The sequence below is a fragment of the Rhinolophus sinicus genome, chromosome 1 (genome assembly GCF_057876585.1).
Source record: "Rhinolophus sinicus isolate RSI-liver-muscle chromosome 1, RSI-T2T, whole genome shotgun sequence".
In the NCBI taxonomy this organism is placed as follows: Eukaryota; Metazoa; Chordata; class Mammalia; order Chiroptera; family Rhinolophidae; genus Rhinolophus; species Rhinolophus sinicus.
This window is the reverse complement of record NC_142501.1, coordinates 54,657,658-54,678,844: the sequence shown is the minus strand read 5'-3', so window position 1 is coordinate 54,678,844 and position 21,187 is coordinate 54,657,658. Positions and strand designations below refer to the sequence as shown.

General features: G+C 43.8%; 2 protein-coding genes across 2 annotated transcripts; both read left to right on the top strand.

Annotated features, from left to right (window-relative positions):
* Nucleotides 1–279: 279 nt before the first annotated feature.
* Nucleotides 280–5,515, top strand: KRT6A (keratin 6A). Its single transcript, XM_074325652.2, has 9 exons — nucleotides 280–906; nucleotides 1,814–2,028; nucleotides 2,365–2,425; nucleotides 2,579–2,674; nucleotides 2,795–2,959; nucleotides 3,430–3,555; nucleotides 4,112–4,332; nucleotides 4,550–4,584; nucleotides 4,695–5,515. The coding sequence occupies exons 1-9, from the start codon at nucleotides 373–375 to the stop codon at nucleotides 4,916–4,918; spliced, it is 1,677 nt and encodes a 558-aa protein (XP_074181753.2). The 5' UTR covers nucleotides 280–372; the 3' UTR covers nucleotides 4,919–5,515.
* A 7,501-nt stretch (nucleotides 5,516–13,016) lies between these two features.
* On the top strand, nucleotides 13,017–18,227 carry LOC109443668 (keratin, type II cytoskeletal 6A-like). Its single transcript, XM_074325653.2, has 9 exons — nucleotides 13,017–13,680; nucleotides 14,590–14,804; nucleotides 15,141–15,201; nucleotides 15,355–15,450; nucleotides 15,571–15,735; nucleotides 16,206–16,331; nucleotides 16,884–17,104; nucleotides 17,322–17,356; nucleotides 17,467–18,227. Exons 1-9 carry the CDS (start codon nucleotides 13,147–13,149, stop codon nucleotides 17,688–17,690), a joined length of 1,677 nt encoding a protein of 558 aa, XP_074181754.2. The 5' UTR covers nucleotides 13,017–13,146; the 3' UTR covers nucleotides 17,691–18,227.
* Nucleotides 18,228–21,187: the final 2,960 nt, after the last annotated feature.

Genomic DNA, 21,187 nt, shown 5'->3' with positions numbered 1-21,187 from the left:
AAGACAATTATCACAGATCAGTGCCTTGTCTCTTTTGTTTGACAATATGACTAATTCATGACTTCAGTGAATTTACATCCAGCCTCATTGTGTCGGGATCAAGTCAAGGCTGGAAGGCAGGAGAATTTATCCCTGACTAAAGGAAGCCAAAAATGCAATCTTCATATTTCATACCTTTATAGATACTAGGGGTGATCTCATTGTTTGTAAAGCCCAGCCCTTCCCAATCCGCAAGCTCACCTTCCAGGACAGAGCCCAGCCCATGTCACTGTTTATAAACTGCTGCCGGGCCGCTCATCTCACACACCTGCTCCTCTCAGCCCTACCCTCCAGCCGCTCACGCCTTCTTCAGCCTCCTCATCTTCGGGAACCATGTCTAGCAAATCCATCACGAGGAGCAGCCATCGTGGCTTCAGTGCCAGCTCAGCCAGAGTCCCTGGGACCTGCCGCTCTGGCTTCAGCAGCGTCTCCGTGTCCCGCTCCAGGGGCAGTGGTGGCTTCGGTGGTGGAGTGTGTGGAGGGGCTGGCTTTGGCAGCCGGAGCCTCTATAGCCTGGGGGGCTCAAAGAGGATCTCCATCGGAGGGGGCAGCTGTGCCATCGGTGGCGGATATGGCAGCAGAATCGGAGGTGGCTTTGGCTTTGGAGGTGGAGCCGGGAGTGGATTTGGTTTCGGCGGTGCATCTGGTAGTGGCTTTGGGCTCGGTGGTGGAGCTGGCTTCGGTGGTGGCTATGGGGGCTCCGGCTTCCCTGTGTGCCCCCCTGGAGGCATCCAAGAGGTCACGGTCAACCAGAATCTCCTCACTCCTCTGAACCTGCAAATCGACCCCACCATCCAGCGGGTGAGGACTGAAGAGCGAGAGCAGATCAAGACCCTCAACAACAAGTTTGCCTCCTTCATCGACAAGGTGAGCGGGCAGGACCGGCCCTCCACTGGGATCTCTGAGTCCCCAAACTAGAGAATAGTGAATGTCCTACTGGGGGGCAGAACAGGGGAGAGGGAGGAAGAGACTCAGACAGGCTCCCAACGGGGATGCAACTGCACAAAAGTTGATGGAAATCAATTAGAACTACAGAATCTTTAAATAGCCCTCATTCTGTCTGGGAAGAATTCTCAACATTTGATCACCATAAAACACTGAGAAATGGGAGGGGCTTAGCCATACCTCCTAAAGAATCTAAGAGATTAAAAAGAAAAGTCCAGTGGACAACTAACTGCTCTAGAGCACTGGGCTGGGGAAAAAAGGAAAGAGAAAACAAAATTGTGGCTGGGTTAGAAAAAAAGACTCAGAAACATCTATATGTTCCATAAAAACACTAATCTATTCTAGAAACAGAAAACAACCATTACATGAGGATGTTCTAGAGGAAACTCATGCACTAAATGGGACATTAGATTGGAATCTAATTGTTAATTGGTTTAAAGTTGATCATTAGATTCTAAACATTTATCATCCCCTTAACTGGGTCCTAATGCAATAAAAACTTTGCGCAATGTGTCAGGGAATACTATTTTAAACTAGATTTGTGATTGTACTTGCCAAGAGAAAGAGAAGAAACATCAAAAGTCACTGATAGCCTTCAGAACATAGAGTCAGAGCACCTCAAGTTCCACGGGGGAACTTCACTGGGAGACCTGTGGGTTGCGAAGGAAAACAGTTTGGGGGAGCACGACTGTCAGCCCGAGTCTCTGCACATGCTCTGTAGTAACGCAGCATCACCACGGTGACCATCCAGGCCTGCTTGCCGGCCTGACAACTCACATCGCTTTCTTACTTCCTTCATCTGGCAAACAACCAACCTGTGTTCCTCCAGGTGCGGTTCCTGGAGCAGCAGAACAAGGTCTTGGACACCAAGTGGACCCTGCTGCAGGAGCAGGGCACCAAGACCGTGAGGCAGAACCTGGAGCCTTTGTTCGAGCAGTACATCAACAACCTCAGGAGACAGCTGGACAGTATCCTCGGCGAGAGAGGCCGCCTGGACTCGGAGCTCAGGGGCATGCAGGACATGGTGGAGGACTTCAAGAGCAAGTGAGTTCAAGGAGAGAAATGTGCTCAGTTGCCTGTCAGGTGACCAAGTACAGATGTTAGCATCGTTTTGTAGCAAAACATGTCTGTGAAATGAAAAATCACAATTGTTGCCTGAAAACAAACACAAAAGAACAAAAGGGTCATATAGGTGGATGGGGAGAGTAAAGAAGGAAACAATTCAGGGGCCACAAAAGTCATCTTTTAGACTTACCAGAATGAAAGCTCAATTTGGATGTATCCACTGGATGGATCCAATGGAAAGCTTGGATCCAGGGCTGCCTTTTCTGTGTCATCTTCACTGCTGCTCAGTTACGCCTTGTCTCTTTCTCATTCTAGATATGAAGATGAAATCAACAAGCGCACTGCAGCAGAGAATGAATTTGTGACTCTGAAGAAGGTGAGCTGATAAAGATCAGGGTCATGTTTCCTGACAGAAGGCGAGGACTCTGGGTCTTTGCCCATATCTGAGAGGAGAATAGGTGGGGAGCTAAAGACGGGCAGATGGGGAAGGAGGGCTCCGCTGACTCCCAGTTGTTGGCTTATTCCCCAGGATGTGGATGCTGCTTACATGAATAAGGTTGAACTGCAAGCCAGGGTCGATGCTCTCATGGATGAGATCAACTTCACGAGAGCCTTCTATGACGCAGTAAGCATGTCCAGCTCCCTTTTAATTACTGTGATGGAGCCCAGCTTGGGGCAAGGTCTCGGGGTTATGGTCTCAGCCAGTGTCGCTGGAGAAGATGATCTGACAATCTCTGTTATGTAGGAGCTGGCTCAGATGCAAACCCATGTCTCAGACACATCCGTGGTCCTGTCCATGGACAACAACCGTGACCTGGACCTCGACAGCATCATCGCCGAGGTCAAAGCCCAATATGAGGAGATCGCTCAGAGGAGCCGAGCTGAGGCTGAGTCCTGGTACCAGACCAAGGTGAGTGGCCAGCTGCTGGGGGAATCCTGGGCTCACTCCCTGAAGACCAGCAAGAGTGCAGTCTTCACTGGGAAATCGACTTCTCAGAGTTGGGGTCCTCTCACAGACGGTGTAACCTGCACTGACAGAGTAGATATTTACAGAATTTATGTGCGAGTCTAGTAAGCCACAGAAGTGCATTGCGGGAGGAAAGCTAATATAGATGAGGAACCAGTGAGTGTTGCTTTGGCTTCACTCTGATGCTGGATCTCAGAAACATAGCACAGGACATGGTGGCTCTGAGGCAAACTAGACAGTCAGTGGTCCCATAACAAGGATGGTCTGAGATCAGTGTGTAGCATCCAAGGGCCTTGTAAAATCTCTTGTGGGGAAGCCATTAGGTTCAAGTTTATTAAATGCCTGATTCAGAAGGGAAATTCCCCAGCATGTGAAAGGCCGTACACATCACCTTCTCTCCCTCTGGACCACAGTATGAGGAGCTCCAGGTCACAGCCGGCAGACACGGGGATGACCTGCGCAACACCAAGCAGGAGATTGCTGAGATCAACCGCATGATCCAGAGGCTGAGATCTGAGATCGACCACGTCAAGAAACAGGTAGGATGGGGACTATGCAGAAGAAAAGCATCGTTTTCTTGCTGGATCACCAGGCTGTCAGCAACCATCTTCTGGGAGGTGCCTGGGAACTGAGGTAGCAGCTGGGAGAGAAGAACATGCAGCACCTACCCTTAGTGAGTTGCCACAGGTAGGAGAGATGATCCCAACGTAAGAGCGTGAGACAAAGGTTGGAATAAAACCAGTATCCCTTGGCCCGAGCTATAAAAGTATAGGCAAGAGGCATTGAAAAGAGATTACATAAGGAGAACGATTGACTTGGGAATACAAGAAACAAGTTGGACGTGTGCTGTTGTAGCTTCCACCAGTCAGCCCCCACACTTCATGCAGGAAGGTTAACACAAAGGGGCACAAAGGTTAACATGTGGCTCCCAGACTAGATAAGTCTTGCAGAATAGGCGAAGACTTGACAAACAGAGTCAGAATGCCTTTCCCATGCAATCTGGGCTCTGGAACTCTTCCTTACTGGGAAAGAACCACGGTTAGTCTCCTCTGGAGGACTGGATTACAAGTTCCTTCTGCCTGTCTCCCCCTCTAGTGTGCCAGCCTGCAGGCTGCCATTGCTGATGCTGAGCAGCGTGGGGAGCTGGCCCTCAATGATGCCAAGAGTAAGCTTGTTGGACTGGAGGACGCCCTGCAGAGGGCCAAGCAGGACATGGCCCGGCTGCTGAAGGAGTATCAGGAGCTCATGAATGTCAAGCTGGCCCTGGACGTGGAGATTGCCACCTACAGGAAGCTGCTGGAGGGCGAGGAGTGCAGGTGAGTAACTGACAACCCCTCAGACATCTGGGTGCATTTCCATGATGTCCAGCCAATGAGGACAAGTTAACGCCCTCTCGTTGTGGCCATGATTCTTACTCTCAGAGAACCATTTGAAAGGCACTTTCCCACCAACTAGCCTCACAGGGAGGCTTCCCACCCTGGTCCCGTAGTGGCTCTCTGAGATCTCATGGTCCCTGTGTTTCCTTCCTCCTAGGCTGAGTGGGGAAGGCGTTGGACCAGTTAACATCTGTAAGTATCTTTGCTTACCTCCCTCCCTTGCCCTTGCGCTCTTCTGACTGGTGTCAGGCTCGGTGGATGAGCTCACCATGTCTCTATGTCCTGTCCTCCTCCCTCCACAGCTGTGGTGCAGTCCACCGTCTCCGGTGGCTATGGCGGCGCCGGCGGTGTCGGCGGTGGCTTAAGCCTGGGCGGAGGCAGCGGCTTCTACTATGGCTTTGGATCTGGTGTCAGTTCTGGCAGTGGCAAAGGTTTTGGGAGTGGCCTGAGCTCTGCTGGGGGCAACACCTCCACCATCAAATACAGCACCACCTCCACCTCCAGCAGGAAGAGCTACAAGCACTGAAGTCCCGCTGTTATCGGTCTCAGTTCCACATTGTCTCAAGCCCTCTGTTTAGCTGCATGGTCTATCTTCAGGTTGCTGCTTTTTTCCTGCTTTCCACTTCTCTTAGTCCTTGAGTTAGAACTGAAGTTGCTCAGTAACTTCATTTCTCCTCTTACCTATACCTTCTCCACCTGAGCTGCCATTGCTCACCATCAGAAGGTCACTGTTTGGGTTCTACTGCAGAAAAAGGCAACTTCCCCTTGGTTTCCACTGGTCCAGAGGTTTCCCATCTTCCAAGTGTGGGTTCCTCTCTTGCAGTAATCATGTAACACAAGTGACATGAAACACGGTATACAGAGTCTGTATCCCTACTGTGTTCCCTCTGTTCTTTGCTCATTTATAATTGCTAAATAAAGCAGATTTATAATATAATGCATGGTTTCCTATTGCCTTGCTTTCTCATCAGTGGTTTTGGAGCTTTTTTATCTGACAAATTTCTTTTCATGAATAAAGGAGACTCCCAGTCCCATGTGCTTCACTCGCTCCTTTAGAGAACTTCAATAAACAGAAGTTTGGCACTTTCATGATCAAGGTTCATCCCAGATCAGATTCCATCTAAATGTTTGGCTTGTGGAGTGGTAGGCATCCGGTCCACCGTCATTGTTAAGTCTGTTTTCCTGGCCATATCAGGCACTTACAGCTTAGTCTCTCTGAATTGTTGTCTAAGATGCCACCTATTCCTGCACCAGTGGTCACCCATAATATCCAGAGAAAGACCTTACTGTCCCATTAAAGTAGAAGAACATTGACAAGAAAATAAGATATTTGATTTATGTACAATTGCCTCCAGGACTAAGAAATCTGCTTGACAACATATATCAAGACCAATTAAAATGTGCACGCACCTCTCTTGAATAACTGTGATGTACACCTGAAACTAATACAATATTGTATGTTAGCTATATTTTAATGAAAATCTTAAAAATATCAGTGAAGTTATGTGGTTCTCAACTTCGTCTGACTGACTTATTTCGCTTAGCATAATAATCTCAAGATCCATTCATGTTGTAACAAATGGCACTATTTCATCTTTCCTTATGGCAGAGTAATATTCCATCGTGTATATAGACCACAACTTCTTTACAAATCTTCTATTGAAGGACACTTTGGTTATTTCCACGTCTTGGAAAATAAAGCTGCAATGAACATTGGGGCACATAAATGTTTACGGATAAATGTTATCAGATTTTTTTTGGTATATACCTAGAAGAGGGATTGCTGGGTCATACAGTAATTCTATTCTTAATTTTTTGAGGAACATCCACACTGCCTTCCATAGCGGCTGCACCAGTCTGCATTCCCACCAACAGTGTATGAGGGTTCCTTTTTCTCCGTAGCCTCTCCTATACTTGTTATTATTTGTCTTGCTGATGATAGCCATTCTAACTGGGGTGAGGTGATATTTCATTGTGGTTTTGATTTGCATTTCACTGATGATTAGTGATGTCAAGCATTTTTTCATAAGTCTATTTGCCATTTATATGTCCTCTTTGGAGAAATGTCTATTCAGGTCCTCTGCTCATTTTTTTGATGTTGAGTTGTATGAGTTCCTTATATGTTTTGGATATTAGCCCCTTATCAGAGGCATTGTTTGCAAATATGTTGTCCCATTCTGTTGGTTGCCTCTTCATTTTGCTAATGGTTTCTTTTGCTGTGCAGAAGAGTTTTAGTCTGATATAGTCCCATTCATTTATTTTAGCTTTTACTTCCCTTTCATTTAAGGTTTAACCTTTCCCCAAGGTTCATAAGTTTAATACCTATGATTTTTTTATGCAGTTTATTATTTCAGGTCTTATGTTTAAATCTTTGATCCACTTTGAATTAATTTTGGTACATATTGACCAGCAGCAGTCTAGTTTCATTCTTTTGCACATGACTTTCCAATTCTCCCAGCACCATTTATTGAAGAGGCTTTCTTTTCTCCATTGTATGTTTCTGAAAGCAACAAAGGAACAAGACAAACAAATAAAGAAACAAAAACTCATGGACACAGACAATAGTTTAGTGGTTACCAGAGGGTAAGGAGGTAGGGGAGGTGGTAGAAGAGCTTAAATGAGGTCAAATATGTGGTGATCAAAGGTGTACACACAGTATATAGATAACATATTACAGAATTGTACACTTGAAACCTATGTAATTTTACTAACCATTGTCACCCCAACAAATTTTAATTAAAAAAAAAAAAAAAGAAAATCTTAAAAATAAAATACAATGTCCACACTCCTGAACTGTAATTACACTTCCAGAGATGTATCCTACGGAAATAGTTCAAATGCAAAAAGTTGTATATCATGGTTGTGAATCCTAACAATCGTCTCCACGTGATAATTTTGGAAACACCAGAGCTGGTCAAATTAAGGAGCCAAAACTCAGGCACAAAACTCAGATGACAATTTCTTGAAGTGTAAAGGCAAAACAAGAATGGAAATTCCCACCTTCTTACATCAGAAGCCTGTCACAGAGGCTCAAAGGAGTCGAATCCTTGTTGCTACAAAGACCCACATCCTCTCAGGTGTGACTTGTCCTGTTTTGACTTCTATGAATGGGAAATGGAAAACTCAGATACAGTTCAACAGTGGTCTGTCAGCTTCTGCATCCTGAGGGCCAGTCATTGTTTCCATTCTGTTTTCTCGATGTCCCTAATTTCCAGGTTCTCACATCACAAGGGAAATTTTCTTGGATGGGCTCATTTATAGAGGGTGTTTCTGGAAGCTACTGTATCAGTATCTTGCTGTGTTCACCTCTAACCATCCCTCCAGCAATGTGGGCAGCCTCTCACTTTGGCATCTCTTCACTTTCTGCGCAGAATTTCCCCAACAGTAGAGGTGTGATGACAGGCTCCCGAAGTCTAAGCTTTCTCATCACACTTTCTATTATATACCCATGAGGAATAATGGAAGGTAAAATAACTGACAAGGAAAATTGTGTAGCATATAGAAATACACAAAAGAAGGCTTAAAAACAGTATATAAATATACATCTACAGATTTATACATAGACAGACAGACAGACACACACACACAGGATGACAATTAAGTTTGCGAACTTGTTGCAACGATGTTGCTAACCTTTTTTGATATCAGAGGGATTATTTATCATGAATTTGTACCAATTCGACAAACACTTAACCAAATTTACTATTTGGAAGTGCTGAAAAGGCTGCATGAAGTAGTTAGACGACCTGAACTTTTCACCAACAATTCATGGCTCTTGCATCACGACAATGCACCAGCTCACACGGCACTGTCTGTGAGGGAGTTTTTAGCCAATAAACAAATAACTGTATTGGAACACCCTCCCTACTCACCTGATCTGGCCCCCAATGACTTCTTTCTTTACCCGAAGATAAAGGAAATATTGAAAGGAAGACATTTTGATGACATTCAGGACATCAAAGGTAATATGGTGACAGCTCTGATGGCCATTCCAGAAAGAGTTCCAAAATTGCTTTGAAGGGTGGACTAGGTGGTCGTATTGGTGCATAGCTTCCCAAAGGGGGTACCTCGAAGGTGACCATAGTGATATTCAGTAAAGAGGAATGTAGCACTTTTCCTAGGATGAGTTTGCAAACTTAATTGTCACACCTCGTATAGTCTGGGGTTCAAAAATTAAGTAAATAACGACAGATGGTTGGATCAAGTGTATCATGTTGGTGTGTGAGTTTACAGACAAAGGAGAAGGCTAAAATGATCCTTATGGCAAAGAATTAGAGTTGTAGACATAAGCATGAATTTATGTTTAGTTTAATACAGATACTGATGGTCACATATGGTAACTTTTATAGATATGTACACATACAGGGATAGAATATACATGTTTGTTTTCTGCTCTAGCACTTAATGGTGCCTAGAAACAATGACACCCCAATAACAATGAGCACATCTGGCACCCAGATCTTGGTTTCTAAAACAATTACCCAATATCAGTGTGATGGTTAATTTTATGTGTCATCTTGACTGGGCTACAAGGAACCAGATATTTGGTCAAAAGTTATTCTGTGAGGATGTATTTAGATGAGGTTAACGTTTAAATTGGAAGACTGAGTAGATTATCCACCATAATATAGGTTGGTCTCATCCAATCAGTTAAAGGGTAAATGGAACAAAAGACCCACCCTCCACTAAATAAGAATTTTCTTTCTTACTGGAATGAAGGGACTTCCTAGTTCTGCAACAACCTGCCAGCCTTTGGACTTGAACTGGGACATCGGTTCTGCAGATATTGGAACTGCCAACCTCCAAGATCACATAAGCCAATTTCTTATAATCTCTCTCTCTCTCTCTCTCTCTCTCTCTCTCTCTCTCTCTCTCTCTCCATATATATATATATGGAGAACCCAGACTAACACCATTAGGAATAAAGTCTCCCTTATTAAAGATGAAGGAGAAATGATTGTTTCTAGGAATGGGGTGGTAAAAAAAAAAAAACCCACTAAAAGAGCCCCCAATAGCCAAATTGGAACAATTTAAGCCATAAATAAATAAATAAATAAATAAATAAATAAATAAATAAAATTAGATTGTAATCCAAAGTATAAATATTCATGGCCCATACTGATCTGAATAAATGATTCAATAACAATAAGGGATGATAGACAACTATCATGCAGAAGAACTCCAAATTATTTGTATACGTGCTCCCGCCTCAAGGAGGTAGAGAATAACTCTTGCCCCCTAAGTGTGAGCTGTGCATACTTACTTCCTTCAAAAGGGTACAGTATGGAAAGGGGTTAAAAAGTAACTTTACAGTAGAGAAATCTAATAAACATTCCCTAGCCAGGTGATCAAGGTTAACATCAATAGTGATGTCACATTGATAATATGTACCCGTGATATGATGTGCTGAGAATGGCGCATTACCTCTGTGTCTTTCTAATGTTTGTGGTCTCCATCATTACAGAGTCAACAAATCTAACTTTGTCAGACTACAGACCGATTGAAGTTAAGGCATACTTGTCACTGACTACATTTTTCAATCTAACTGCACAACAGTTATTATAGCTATTATAACCAAAGGTCATTTATTAATGAAATCTAATACTCATTTATATTCAAATTTAGATTAAAAGTCACTATTACTTAGACATGCATGGAAATATTTACAAATGAAATGACTTGATGTCTGATTTCCTTTAGGATACTTTAACGAAAAAAATAGAGGATTCAGATATAAAAATTAGATGAAACAATGAGAAAATATTGATAATTGTTTAATCTGGGTAATTGGTACATGATGGTTTATATGCTATTCTCTTTATTGTATCAGTTTGAAATTTTGAATGATACAAATTTTGTTTATGAAATAAAGTAGGTTGTTACACTGAGAAGAGCACAAATAAATTCTGGAATTAAATTTTTAGTGTCGGTAAATACGTGTCCTGTAGAAAAATTCCAGGTGACTCACAACATAGTTCTAGAGAAGAAATAGGCCCTAAAAACAATGAATCTGCATTGAATAAAATTGTTTCCATGAAGTATGAGAGAGGAAAAATATTAGCGTAATACTATAATTATTAGCATAATACTAAGTTATTAGCGTAATACTATAATTAATATGATATCTTAAATATAAATATGTGAATAGGAGACTTCTGAATATAACATAGTAAAGGAAAGGGAGGCATTTCCTCCTTTTCAGAAATTACCTAAAAACAAGAACAATAAACATAAAGGTAAACTCTACCCTCAACCACCAAAAGGAAACGATCTTAAAATCTCTGAATCCAGAAAAAAAAAAGGAAAAATATCCTCACAGAAATAGAGAAATACACACACAATTGTTAGGAAAACTCAAAGACAAGATGTCCACAGCTGCAGATCTCAGGAAAATCCAGTGACAAACACTCTCACAAAGAAACAAACCAAAGCCAAGCAACAAGGTAACCACAAAGGAACACCAAACAAAGCTAATGCTGAGACTTTCCTACTTGCCAGGCACTGTTGACTCATGTAACTCCTACTAAGTCAACTAAAGTACACTTCCTTGTGTGTAAATCCAAGGAGCCCTTGTTTGCTACAATCAGAACTGGATTTCTGGGCTGGAGGCGGGACCCCATATATCATGAAGTTGCAAGAAACTGCGAAGGTAGTGTTGAATAAGGAATCAGAGACAAGGCCTACTGGCAGCATTTTGTTGGTGAAGCAAAGAAAGACTGAAGTGTGAGCCACTCTGCAGCGATCCCTTTTGGTTTGGCTGAATTAAAGATTAAAATAATTATTCACACAGCCCTGTGTCCTAATGAGAAATTCCTGTTAGCCTGGATATGGTCCTGTCCCTTCCTCCCAGAATTCTTTTTGTAAATGGCAGGTCCAGAAGGAGCTCACCTCGTTCAAAGATGAGCAATAGTCAGAAAGGAACCATTCTTGGACCCACAAAAGATACTTTACATTGAAAACAAAACAAAACAAAAAAAAAAAAACTGCAGGGAGTAGGATAAACAAAAGGCATATAAAAAAAAAACACTTAGCAGAAAAAAAGTCACAATAAAATATTACCAGAGAATTAAATGAAATAAACACCATGATAGAATCAGAGAACAAACGGTCAATATAGTGAGACAAATCAAAGGTTAAAACATTTGCTTAGAGAGCTCAGAAAAGGAGCAGAGGGGTGGAAAATGCCACAATAGAAATGAAGGCCAAACTGAAAGCAGCACAAACAGGAAAGGACATTGCTGAATGTATAATAGTAACACACAAGTGAAGGTGAAGAAAGGCAAGCCGTTATGAAGTAAAAATCATAGAGTATTAAAAGAGAATTGAGAGAAAACATAGATGTGGGAGATAACGCAGATACAACACAAACATAATTGGCAAAGAGAATATATGTATTATATATATATGCAAATATGTTATAGGAACACGCACACACACACATTACTCATCACACATGCCCAGGAAAAGCACAGAAACCTATCCAAGTGAAGTTACTACAAGCTTACACAAGGAACTGGGAACACAGCTTGCCTCCAAATACAGCAATTAGGTGACTAGTCAATGGCCTTGAGCATGTATTGTGTCTCTTAAACATGTACTATTTATTTAATTTTTAAATATATAAATGTGTAAGGAAACATATACAATATCTATATCTAGAAAGTTTAAATTCATAGCTTATTAAGCTTCTAGTTTTAAATATCAGTTTACAGGACATATAAAGGACATAGTAGCATGTCAAATGAGACTCTTGGATATGCAATTAGAAATATCCAAAGAATGAAAAACAGTGCAGAACAAATAACCTGGTTTCTTTAACAGATGAAAAATCAAGGGGAAAAAAAGAAAGGGATTTAATGATTTAAAAGACATGTCACCAAAATACAACATGTGTGGAGCTTATTTGGATCCTGACGTGGACAAGCAAGCAACAAAAAATAAATTACACATGCAGGTTTATTTGAAGATTGAATTTGTTGATGTTAATAAATACATAATATTTAACATATCAAAATGGTGTTTTGGTTATATTTTTGTTGGTCATTTAGACATAAATATAGAATTATATAATTAAGAAATGATATGATCTCTGGAATTTGCTATCCAATCATTTAGAATTGGGAGAGAATTGGGTGGGAGTATGGAAGAAATGAATCCAGCCATCATATAATAATATTTATAAAGCAGGGTGATAAGTACACAGGGGCCCATCATGTTATTCTACTTAACCACTTGTGGGAAATTTCACATTAAAGGAAAGAAAGTCATTTATATCCTTTGTAAACAAGAAAAAGAATGGGAATTTTTCTATTAGGCATATTGAACAGATTATTTGGATCTGCGGTCTCCGCTGGGTAAAATAGCAGGTTGGAGAGGAGAACTCTCGGTACATTGTAATACACAAGCATAAAATGCAGCACCTTTGAGACAATGACGAACTCCTAGCACAGTGAATAGAGAATAGTCTTATTGTACTGAGATCAAGTCAAAGCTGGAAGGCAAGAAAATTTTCCCTGAGTAAAGGAAGCCAAAGTGCAATCTTCATATTTCATAACTTTTTTAATAATCCAGATGTGATCTCACTGTTTGTAAAGCCCAGCCCTTCCCAATCCGCAAGCTCACCTTCCAGGACAGAGCCCAGCCCATGTCACTGTATATAAACTGCTGCCGGGCCGCTCATCTCACACACCTGCTCCTCTCAGCCCTACCCTCCAGCCGCTCACGACTTCTTCAGCCTCCTCATCTTCGGGAACCATGTCTAGCAAATCCATCACGAGGAGCAGCCATCGTGGCTTCAGTGCCAGCTCAGCCAGAGTCCCTGGGACCTGCCGCTCTGGCTTCAGCAGCGTCTCCGTGTCCCGCTCCAGGGGCAGTGGTGGCTTCGGTGGTGGAGTGTGTGGAGGGGCTGGCTTTGGCAGCCGGAGCCTCTATAGCCTGGGGGGCTCAAAGAGGATCTCCATCGGAGGGGGCAGCTGTGCCATCGGTGGCGGATATGGCAGCAGAGTCGGAGGTGGCTTTGGCTTTGGAGGTGGAGCCGGGAGTGGATTTGGTTTCGGCGGTGCATCTGGTAGTGGCTTTGGGCTCGGTGGTGGAGCTGGCTTCGGTGGTGGCTATGGGGGCTCCGGCTTCCCTGTGTGCCCCCCTGGAGGCATCCAAGAGGTCACGGTCAACCAGAATCTCCTCACTCCTCTGAACCTGCAAATCGACCCCACCATCCAGCGGGTGAGGACTGAAGAGCGAGAGCAGATCAAGACCCTCAACAACAAGTTTGCCTCCTTCATCGACAAGGTGAGCGGGCAGGACCGGCCCTCCACTGGGATCTCTGAGTCCCCAAACTAGAGAATAGTGAATGTCCTACTGGGGGGCAGAACAGGGGAGAGGGAGGAAGAGACTCAGACAGGCTCCCAACGGGGATGCAACGGCACAAAAGTTGATGGAAATCAATTAGAACTACAGAATCTTTAAATAGCCCTCATTCTGTCTGGGAAGAATTCTCAACATTTGATCACCATAAAACACTGAGAAATGGGAGGGGCTTAGCCATACCTCCTAAAGAATCTAAGAGATTAAAAAGAAAAGTCCAGTGGACAACTAACTGCTCTAGAGCACTGGGCTGGGGGAAAAAGGAAAGAGAGAAAACAAAATTGTGGCTGGGTTAGAAAAAAAGACTCAGAAACATCTATATGTTCCATAAAAACACTAATCTATTCTAAAAACAGAAAACAACCATTACATGAGGATGTTCTAGAGGAAACTCATGCACTAAATGGGACATTAGATTGGAATCTAATTGTTAATTGGTTTAAAGTTGATCATTAGATTCTAAACATTTATCATCCCCTTAACTGGGTCCTAATGCAATAAAAACTTTGCGCAATGTGTCAGGGAATACTATTTTAAACTAGATTTGTGATTGTACTTGCCAAGAGAAAGAGAAGAAACATCAAAAGTCACTGATAGCCTTCAGAACATAGAGTCAGAGCACCTCAAGTTCCACGGGGGAACTTCACTGGGAGACCTGTGGGTTGCGAAGGAAAACAGTTTGGGGGAGCACGACTGTCAGCCCTAGTCTCTGCACATGCTCTGTAGTAACGCAGCCTCACCACGGTGACCATCCAGGCCTGCTTGCAGGCCTGACAACTCATATCGCTTTCTTACTTCCTTCATCTGGCAAACAACCAACCTGTGTTCCTCCAGGTGCGGTTCCTGGAGCAACAGAACAAGGTCCTGGACACCAAGTGGACCCTGCTGCAGGAGCAGGGCACCAAGACCGTGAGGCAGAACCTGGAGCCTATGTTCGAGCAGTACATCAACAACCTCAGGAGACAGCTGGACAGTGTCCTCGGCGAGAGAGGCCGCCTGGACTCGGAGCTCAGGGGCATGCAGGACATGGTGGAGGACTTCAAGAGCAAGTGAGTTCAAGGAGAGAAATGTGCTCAGTTGCCTGTCAGGTGACCAAGTACAGATGTGAGCATCATTTTGTAGCAAAACATGTCTGTGAAATGAAAAATCACAATTGTTGTCTAAAAACAAAAACAAAAGAACAAAAGGGTCATATAGGTGGATGGGGAGAGTAAAGAAGGAAACAATTCAGGGGCCACAAAAGTCATCTTTTAGACTTACCAGAATGAAAGCTCAATTTGGATGTATCCACTGGATGGATCCCATGGAAAGCTTGGATCCAGGGCTGCCTTTTTTGTGTCATCTTCACCGCTGCTCAGTTACGCCTTGTCTCTTTCTCATTCTAGATATGAAGATGAAATCAACAAGCGCAATGCAGCAGAGAATGAATTTGTGACTCTGAAGAAGGTGAGTTGATAAAGATCAGGGTCATGTTTCCTGACAGAAGGCGAGGACTCTGGGTCTTTGCCCACATCTGAGAGGAGAATAGGTGGGGAGCTAAAGATGGGCAGATGAGGAAGGAGGGCTCCGCTGACTCCCAGTTGTTGGCTTATTCCCCAGGATGTGGATGCTGCTTACATGAATAAGGTTGAACTGCAAGCCAGGGTCGATGCTCTCATGGATGAGATCAACTTCACGAGAGCCTTCTATGACGCAGTAAGCATGTCCAGCTCCCTTTTAATTACTGTGATGGAGCCCAGCTTGGGGCAAGTTCTCGGGGTTATGGACTCTGTCAGTGTCGCTGGAGAAGACGATCTGACAATCTCTGTTATGTAGGAGCTGGCTCAGATGCAAACCCACATCTCAGACACGTCCGTGGTCCTGTCCATGGACAACAACCGTGACCTGGATCTCAATAGCATCATCGCTGAGGTCAAAGCCCAATATGAGGAGATCGCTCAGAGGAGCCGAGCTGAGGCCGAGTCCTGGTACCACACCAAGGTGAGTGGGCAGCTGCTGGGGGATTCCTGGGCTCACTCCCTGAAGACCAGCAAGTATGCAGTCTTCACTGGGAAATCGACTTCTCAGAGTTGGGGTCCTCTCACAGACGGTGTAACCTGCACTGACAGAGTAGATATTTACAGAATTTATGTGCGAGTCTAGTAAGCCACAGAAGTGCATTGCGGGAGGAAAGCTAATATAGATGAGGAACCAGTGAGTGTTGCTTTGGCTTCACTCTGATGCTGGATCTCAGAAACATAGCACAGGACATGGTGGCTCTGAGGCAAACTAGACAGTCAGTGGTCCCATAACAAGGATGGTCTGAGATCAGTGTGTAGTATCCAAGGGCCTTGTAAAATCTCTTGTGGGGAGGCCATTAGGTTCAAGTTTATTAAATGCCTGATTCAGAAGGGAAATTCCCCAGCATGTGAAAGGCCGTACACATCACCTTCTCTCCCTCTGGACCACAGTATGAGGAGCTCCAGGTCACAGCCGGCAGACACGGGGATGACCTGCGCAACACCAAGCAGGAGATTGCTGAGATCAACCGCATGATCCAGAGGCTGAGATCTGAGATCGACCACGTCAAGAAACAGGTAGGATGGGGACTATGCAGAAGAAAAGCATCGTTTTCTTGCTGGATCACCAGGCTGTCAGCAACCATCTTCTGGGAGGTGCCTGGGAACTGAGGTAGCAGCAGGGAGTGGAGAACGTGCAGCACCTACCCTTAGTGAGTTGCCACAGGTAGGAGAGATGATCCCAACGTAAGAGCGTGAGACAAAGGTTGGAATAAAACCAGTATCCCTTGGCCCGCGCTATAAAAGTATAGGCAAGAGGCATTGAAAAGAGATTACATAAGGAGAACGATTGACTTGGGAATACAAGAAACAAGTTGGACGTGTGCTGTTGTAGCTTCCACCAGTCAGCCCCACATCCTCGTGCAGGAAGGTTAACACAAAGGGGCACAAAGGTTACCATGTGGCTCCCAGACTAGATAAGTCTTGCAGAATAGGCGAAGACTTGACAGAGTCAGAATGCCTTTCCCATGCAATCTGGGCTCTGGAACTCTTCCTTACTGGGAAAGAACCACGGTTAGTCTCCTCTGGAGGACTGGATTACAAGTTCCTTCTGCCTGTCTCCCCCTCTAGTGTGCCAGCCTGCAGGCTGCCATTGCTGATGCTGAGCAGCGTGGGGAGCTGGCCCTCAATGATGCCAAGAGTAAGCTTGTTGGACTGGAGGACGCCCTGCAGAGGGCCAAGCAGGACATGGCCCGCCTGATGCGTGACTACCAGGAGCTCATGAATGTCAAGCTGGCCCTGGACATGGAGATTGCCACCTACAGGAAGCTGCTGGAGGGAGAGGAGTGCAGGTGAGTAACTGACAACCCCTCAGACATCTGGGTGCATTTCCATGATGTCCAGCCAATGAGGACAAGTTAACGCCCTCTCGTTGTGGCCATGATTCTTACTCTCAGAGAACCATTTGAAAGGCACTTTCCCACCAACTAGCCTCGCAGGGAGGCTTCCCACCCTGGTCCCGTAGTGGCTCTCTGAGATCTCATGGTCCCTGTGTTTCCTTCCTCCTAGGCTGAGTGGGGAAGGCGTTGGACCAGTTAACATCTGTAAGTATCTTTGCTTACCTCCCTCCCTTGCTCTTGAGCTCTTCTGACTGGTGTCAGGCTCGGTGGATGAGCTCACCATGTCTCTATGTCCTGTCCTCCTCTCTCCACAGCTGTGGTGCAGTCCACCGTCTCCGGTGGCTATGGCGGCGCCGGCGGTGTTGGCGGTGGCTTAAGCCTGGGCGGAGGCAGCGGCTTCTACTATGGCTTTGGATCTGGTGTCAGTTCTGGCAGTGGCAAAGGTTTTGGGAGTGGCCTCAGCTCTGCTGGGGGCAACACCTCCACCATCAAATACAGCACCACCTCCACCTCCAGCAGGAAGAGCTACAAGCACTGAAGTCCTCTGTTGGCTCCTGATCCCACATTGTCTCAGGGCTGCTATCCAGCTCCATTGTCCTCTCCTCTGGTTGCTTCTTCTTTCTTACCTCCAATTTCTCTTAGCCCCTGACTTTAGCTGTGGTCACCTAGTCCTCATTTCCTGTGTACACCTGCTATATTCTCTTCATTAGTCACCGTTGGGAAGTCAACCAGCAGGATCCCGAAGACATGTAGACATCCTTTTGATGTTCCCATCTCATTAGTTGGATCAGTCTGCCATAATTTGGGGAAGAAAATGGCCTATGCTCCTCTGAAAAATGAATCTCGATCTGGATCAGGCTACACAATGGGGACTCTTCCCTTTGATGTTTAAGTGTGCTGCCCATTAACTCCACTTCAGAGTTCCCCACAGGCTAAATAAGTTATCTTTTCATCAAGTGTCCCTACATGGCATCGACACGATGCTCTCATGTACAGAGTTTTATTCCTGCAATGTCTTTCTTTGCTCTCTCGGCTCTCTTTTGTAGTGTTCAATAAAGCAGACTTAATACAAAGATTCTGTGTTTAATTGTATTGCTGATCATGTATTGGTTCTGAAACTGTCTCATCCTGCACAATGATCCTCATTTTTGGAGAACCATCTCTCAGCCCCACTGACAACTTACCCTGCTTCATACCCAATTCTGTCAGTCAACATTACATGATACCTCGTTATTCCGTGGCTGGATGACCAACAACAACTATTTAGCCCTCTGCCACTCAAGGCTCTTTCTCAAAATGAAGTCTTTTTAAAAAGCATTAGGAAAGAAAGGGAAACCAGGGTCCTGGAAGCTGGATCAGCATAATCTCATAACTGAGGGGTTGTGCTTTTCCAGATCAATCATTTGGTGGCTTGGTCCCCACCCCGACCCCTGAGACTCCTCAGAGACACCCCATCCAACCCCACTGTCCATCAGGGAAACACGGAACTGATTCACCAGAGCAGAGATCAGTTGGTAGGAAGGCAAAATGCTTGATTCCTCTCTATGACAATAAAAAGTTGCCACAAAGTTGTTGCTTTGATATAACATCTGAGGTATATCACTCAAACCAATTGGTACAGAAAAGAAACATCCCCAGATTGTGGTGGATGAATTAATAAAGCCACACAGTGCTAAGTGAGCTGTAATACATTTCCTTTGCGCCCAAAGATACTTGGGTTCCATTGAAGAACTTCTTTAAAAAAAAATGTTCATTAAAATTAAAAAACTATACACCTAGTTTTATTATTTTACAGTTTGACTCTCTGTAAATTATATCGCCATAACTTTGAAGTAAAATGAAGCTGTCAAAAAAAGTCAATAAAATAAATTAATAAAATCTCCAAACTGTTGGTTAGAGACTTTGTTCTGAAGTGCTGTTGGCAAAAAAAAAATGAGATTGAAAGATAAACCATGTTGACAGATGACACCCAGATTAGCATAGAGATGGTTCTGGCTGGGAAATCCTTTTTTGTGATAGAATATCCAAAAATCATTTTCAGTGTAAATTTACATACAAATTTTGACAAGCAAAAATAGATGTTGGGGTTCATTAAAATATTTCCAGCTATCAGTGTCAGGGTTATAATTTTGACTTTCACACAGAAATGGACTATCTTTTAGGCCATACTTATAAAAGCTTATTCTTGAATCTGAGTAATAAGACATTCTGTACCTGGTCTTATCTATATGCAAAAGAATAAAAAGCAAGGAAAACTTCCACAAGAACAGCAATAACCACTCAGTTACAATAACATTTTGATATTTTGAAGCCACGGCAGAGACCCTCTGCCCTGGCTCACAAATCAAGTTGCGGTCTCGCCTTATTCCATGGTCGTCTGCAGGTGGGCAAAAGTCTTGCTGCTGAGCAGGTCACTAAGCAGAAGCTTTGGAGCTGGGGAAGACTTTTGATAATTAGTCACCTCCCCACCTTTCTATTATATAGCTATGGAGTTTGAGGTCAAGGTCATGGTGAAAACAGCGCTTAGGAACTGCTGTGCTGTACAAAACCCCCAAACGCTGATAGGGAAACTTGCAATGAGCCAGGCTAAGATTCTGGTTCTCCCATCTCATGTGAGAAGCTCCATGACAGCAGGTTACCTACAGGCCTCCCTCACCACCCTTAAGTGAGGGCCAGGTGAGTACCCAGTTCTGTAGAGGCCAACTACTTTCCAGGAGGCTTGATAGTCAGAGCAAGCATTACTATCTCAGGCACCTATGAATAGGCCACCCAGACAAAATAGAGAACGCCGAGTAAATTTGAATTCTACATAAACAATTTTAAAAGTTTAGTATTAAGCATGCCTAAATAGTGCATGGAATATACTTATACTAAACAATTATTTGTTATCTATCTGAAATTCACATTGAACTGCACGTCTTGTATTTATTCGTATTTGCTAAATCTGGCCCTATCAACAAAGTAGATCTGTCTTCATACTGAACTACAGACGAGGGCGCTGGTGGTTGGGCTGCTGCTCAGACTCTCTATTGTAAAGGGGCAGATGATAGGTAAGGGCCAACCTTCAGACCCTCTCCTCCAGAGCATCCTTTCTCTGTTATCCCAGGCCTCAGCTCCAGGCTATAGCTACCCAGCTGTCCCTATGCAAATCAGCTCAAACAGCTTTGGGCTCCCTTGGGGTTTCTCATAGTTTTGTGGTCATCAGTGACAGTTCCTACTATCCATGCCTTCCATGTGTTTCTATAATTTCTCAGGACGGATCCTGGGAGAGGGATTAGCAGGACCAGCTGGTTTCCCATCTTAGCTGGAACTTGAGCCATGGAGTTTTTTAAAGGACATTGTCTCTATTTGTTATGTTTGTGATTTATTAAAAGATGTTAACATGGGATAAGGGTGAAAGAAATAAATCAAAATATTAATCCTGAGCAGGTACATCACACTCACAGCTACTACTTTTTCAGTGTCTTGAAATAAAAATTTCTAAATGTGTTGTGTGAAAAACAACAACAACAACAACAACAAATAGTAATTGATTGCAAGGAGTGGGAATTTGGGTAATTGTTATTTTCCTTTTTGTTCTTTCCTGCTACATAAACATCCTCATTCCCTCCCCCCGTGTCACCCCCGCCATTGAAATACCATTTTTATTTCATGCTGAATTCATACATTTTCTCTTCTGTTCCATTGATCTCTTTGTGTGATCACACCATCAAAGTACTGAAGCTTTCTGTTCTATGTTGGTTTCTGATATAACCAATTCCTACTCATTGTTTGCTTTCAGGTTATTCTTGTACATTTTGTTTTGCTGTTATTGTTGCTATTAGGTGTATCTGGATATCTTAGAGTTTTTGCATTGTGACTTAGGACCCTTTCCTTTCTATCATATTTTCTAATTACTGCATAAGAATTATTGATTTCTGTATCCACCCACCTTGCTAAACTTTATCCCAGGTGTAATGATTAAGTGATGAGTAAGAGGCAGAGCCAGGATCCAAGGACTGACCCTAATCCTTGCAAAGTCTGTGTTCTTCCCCT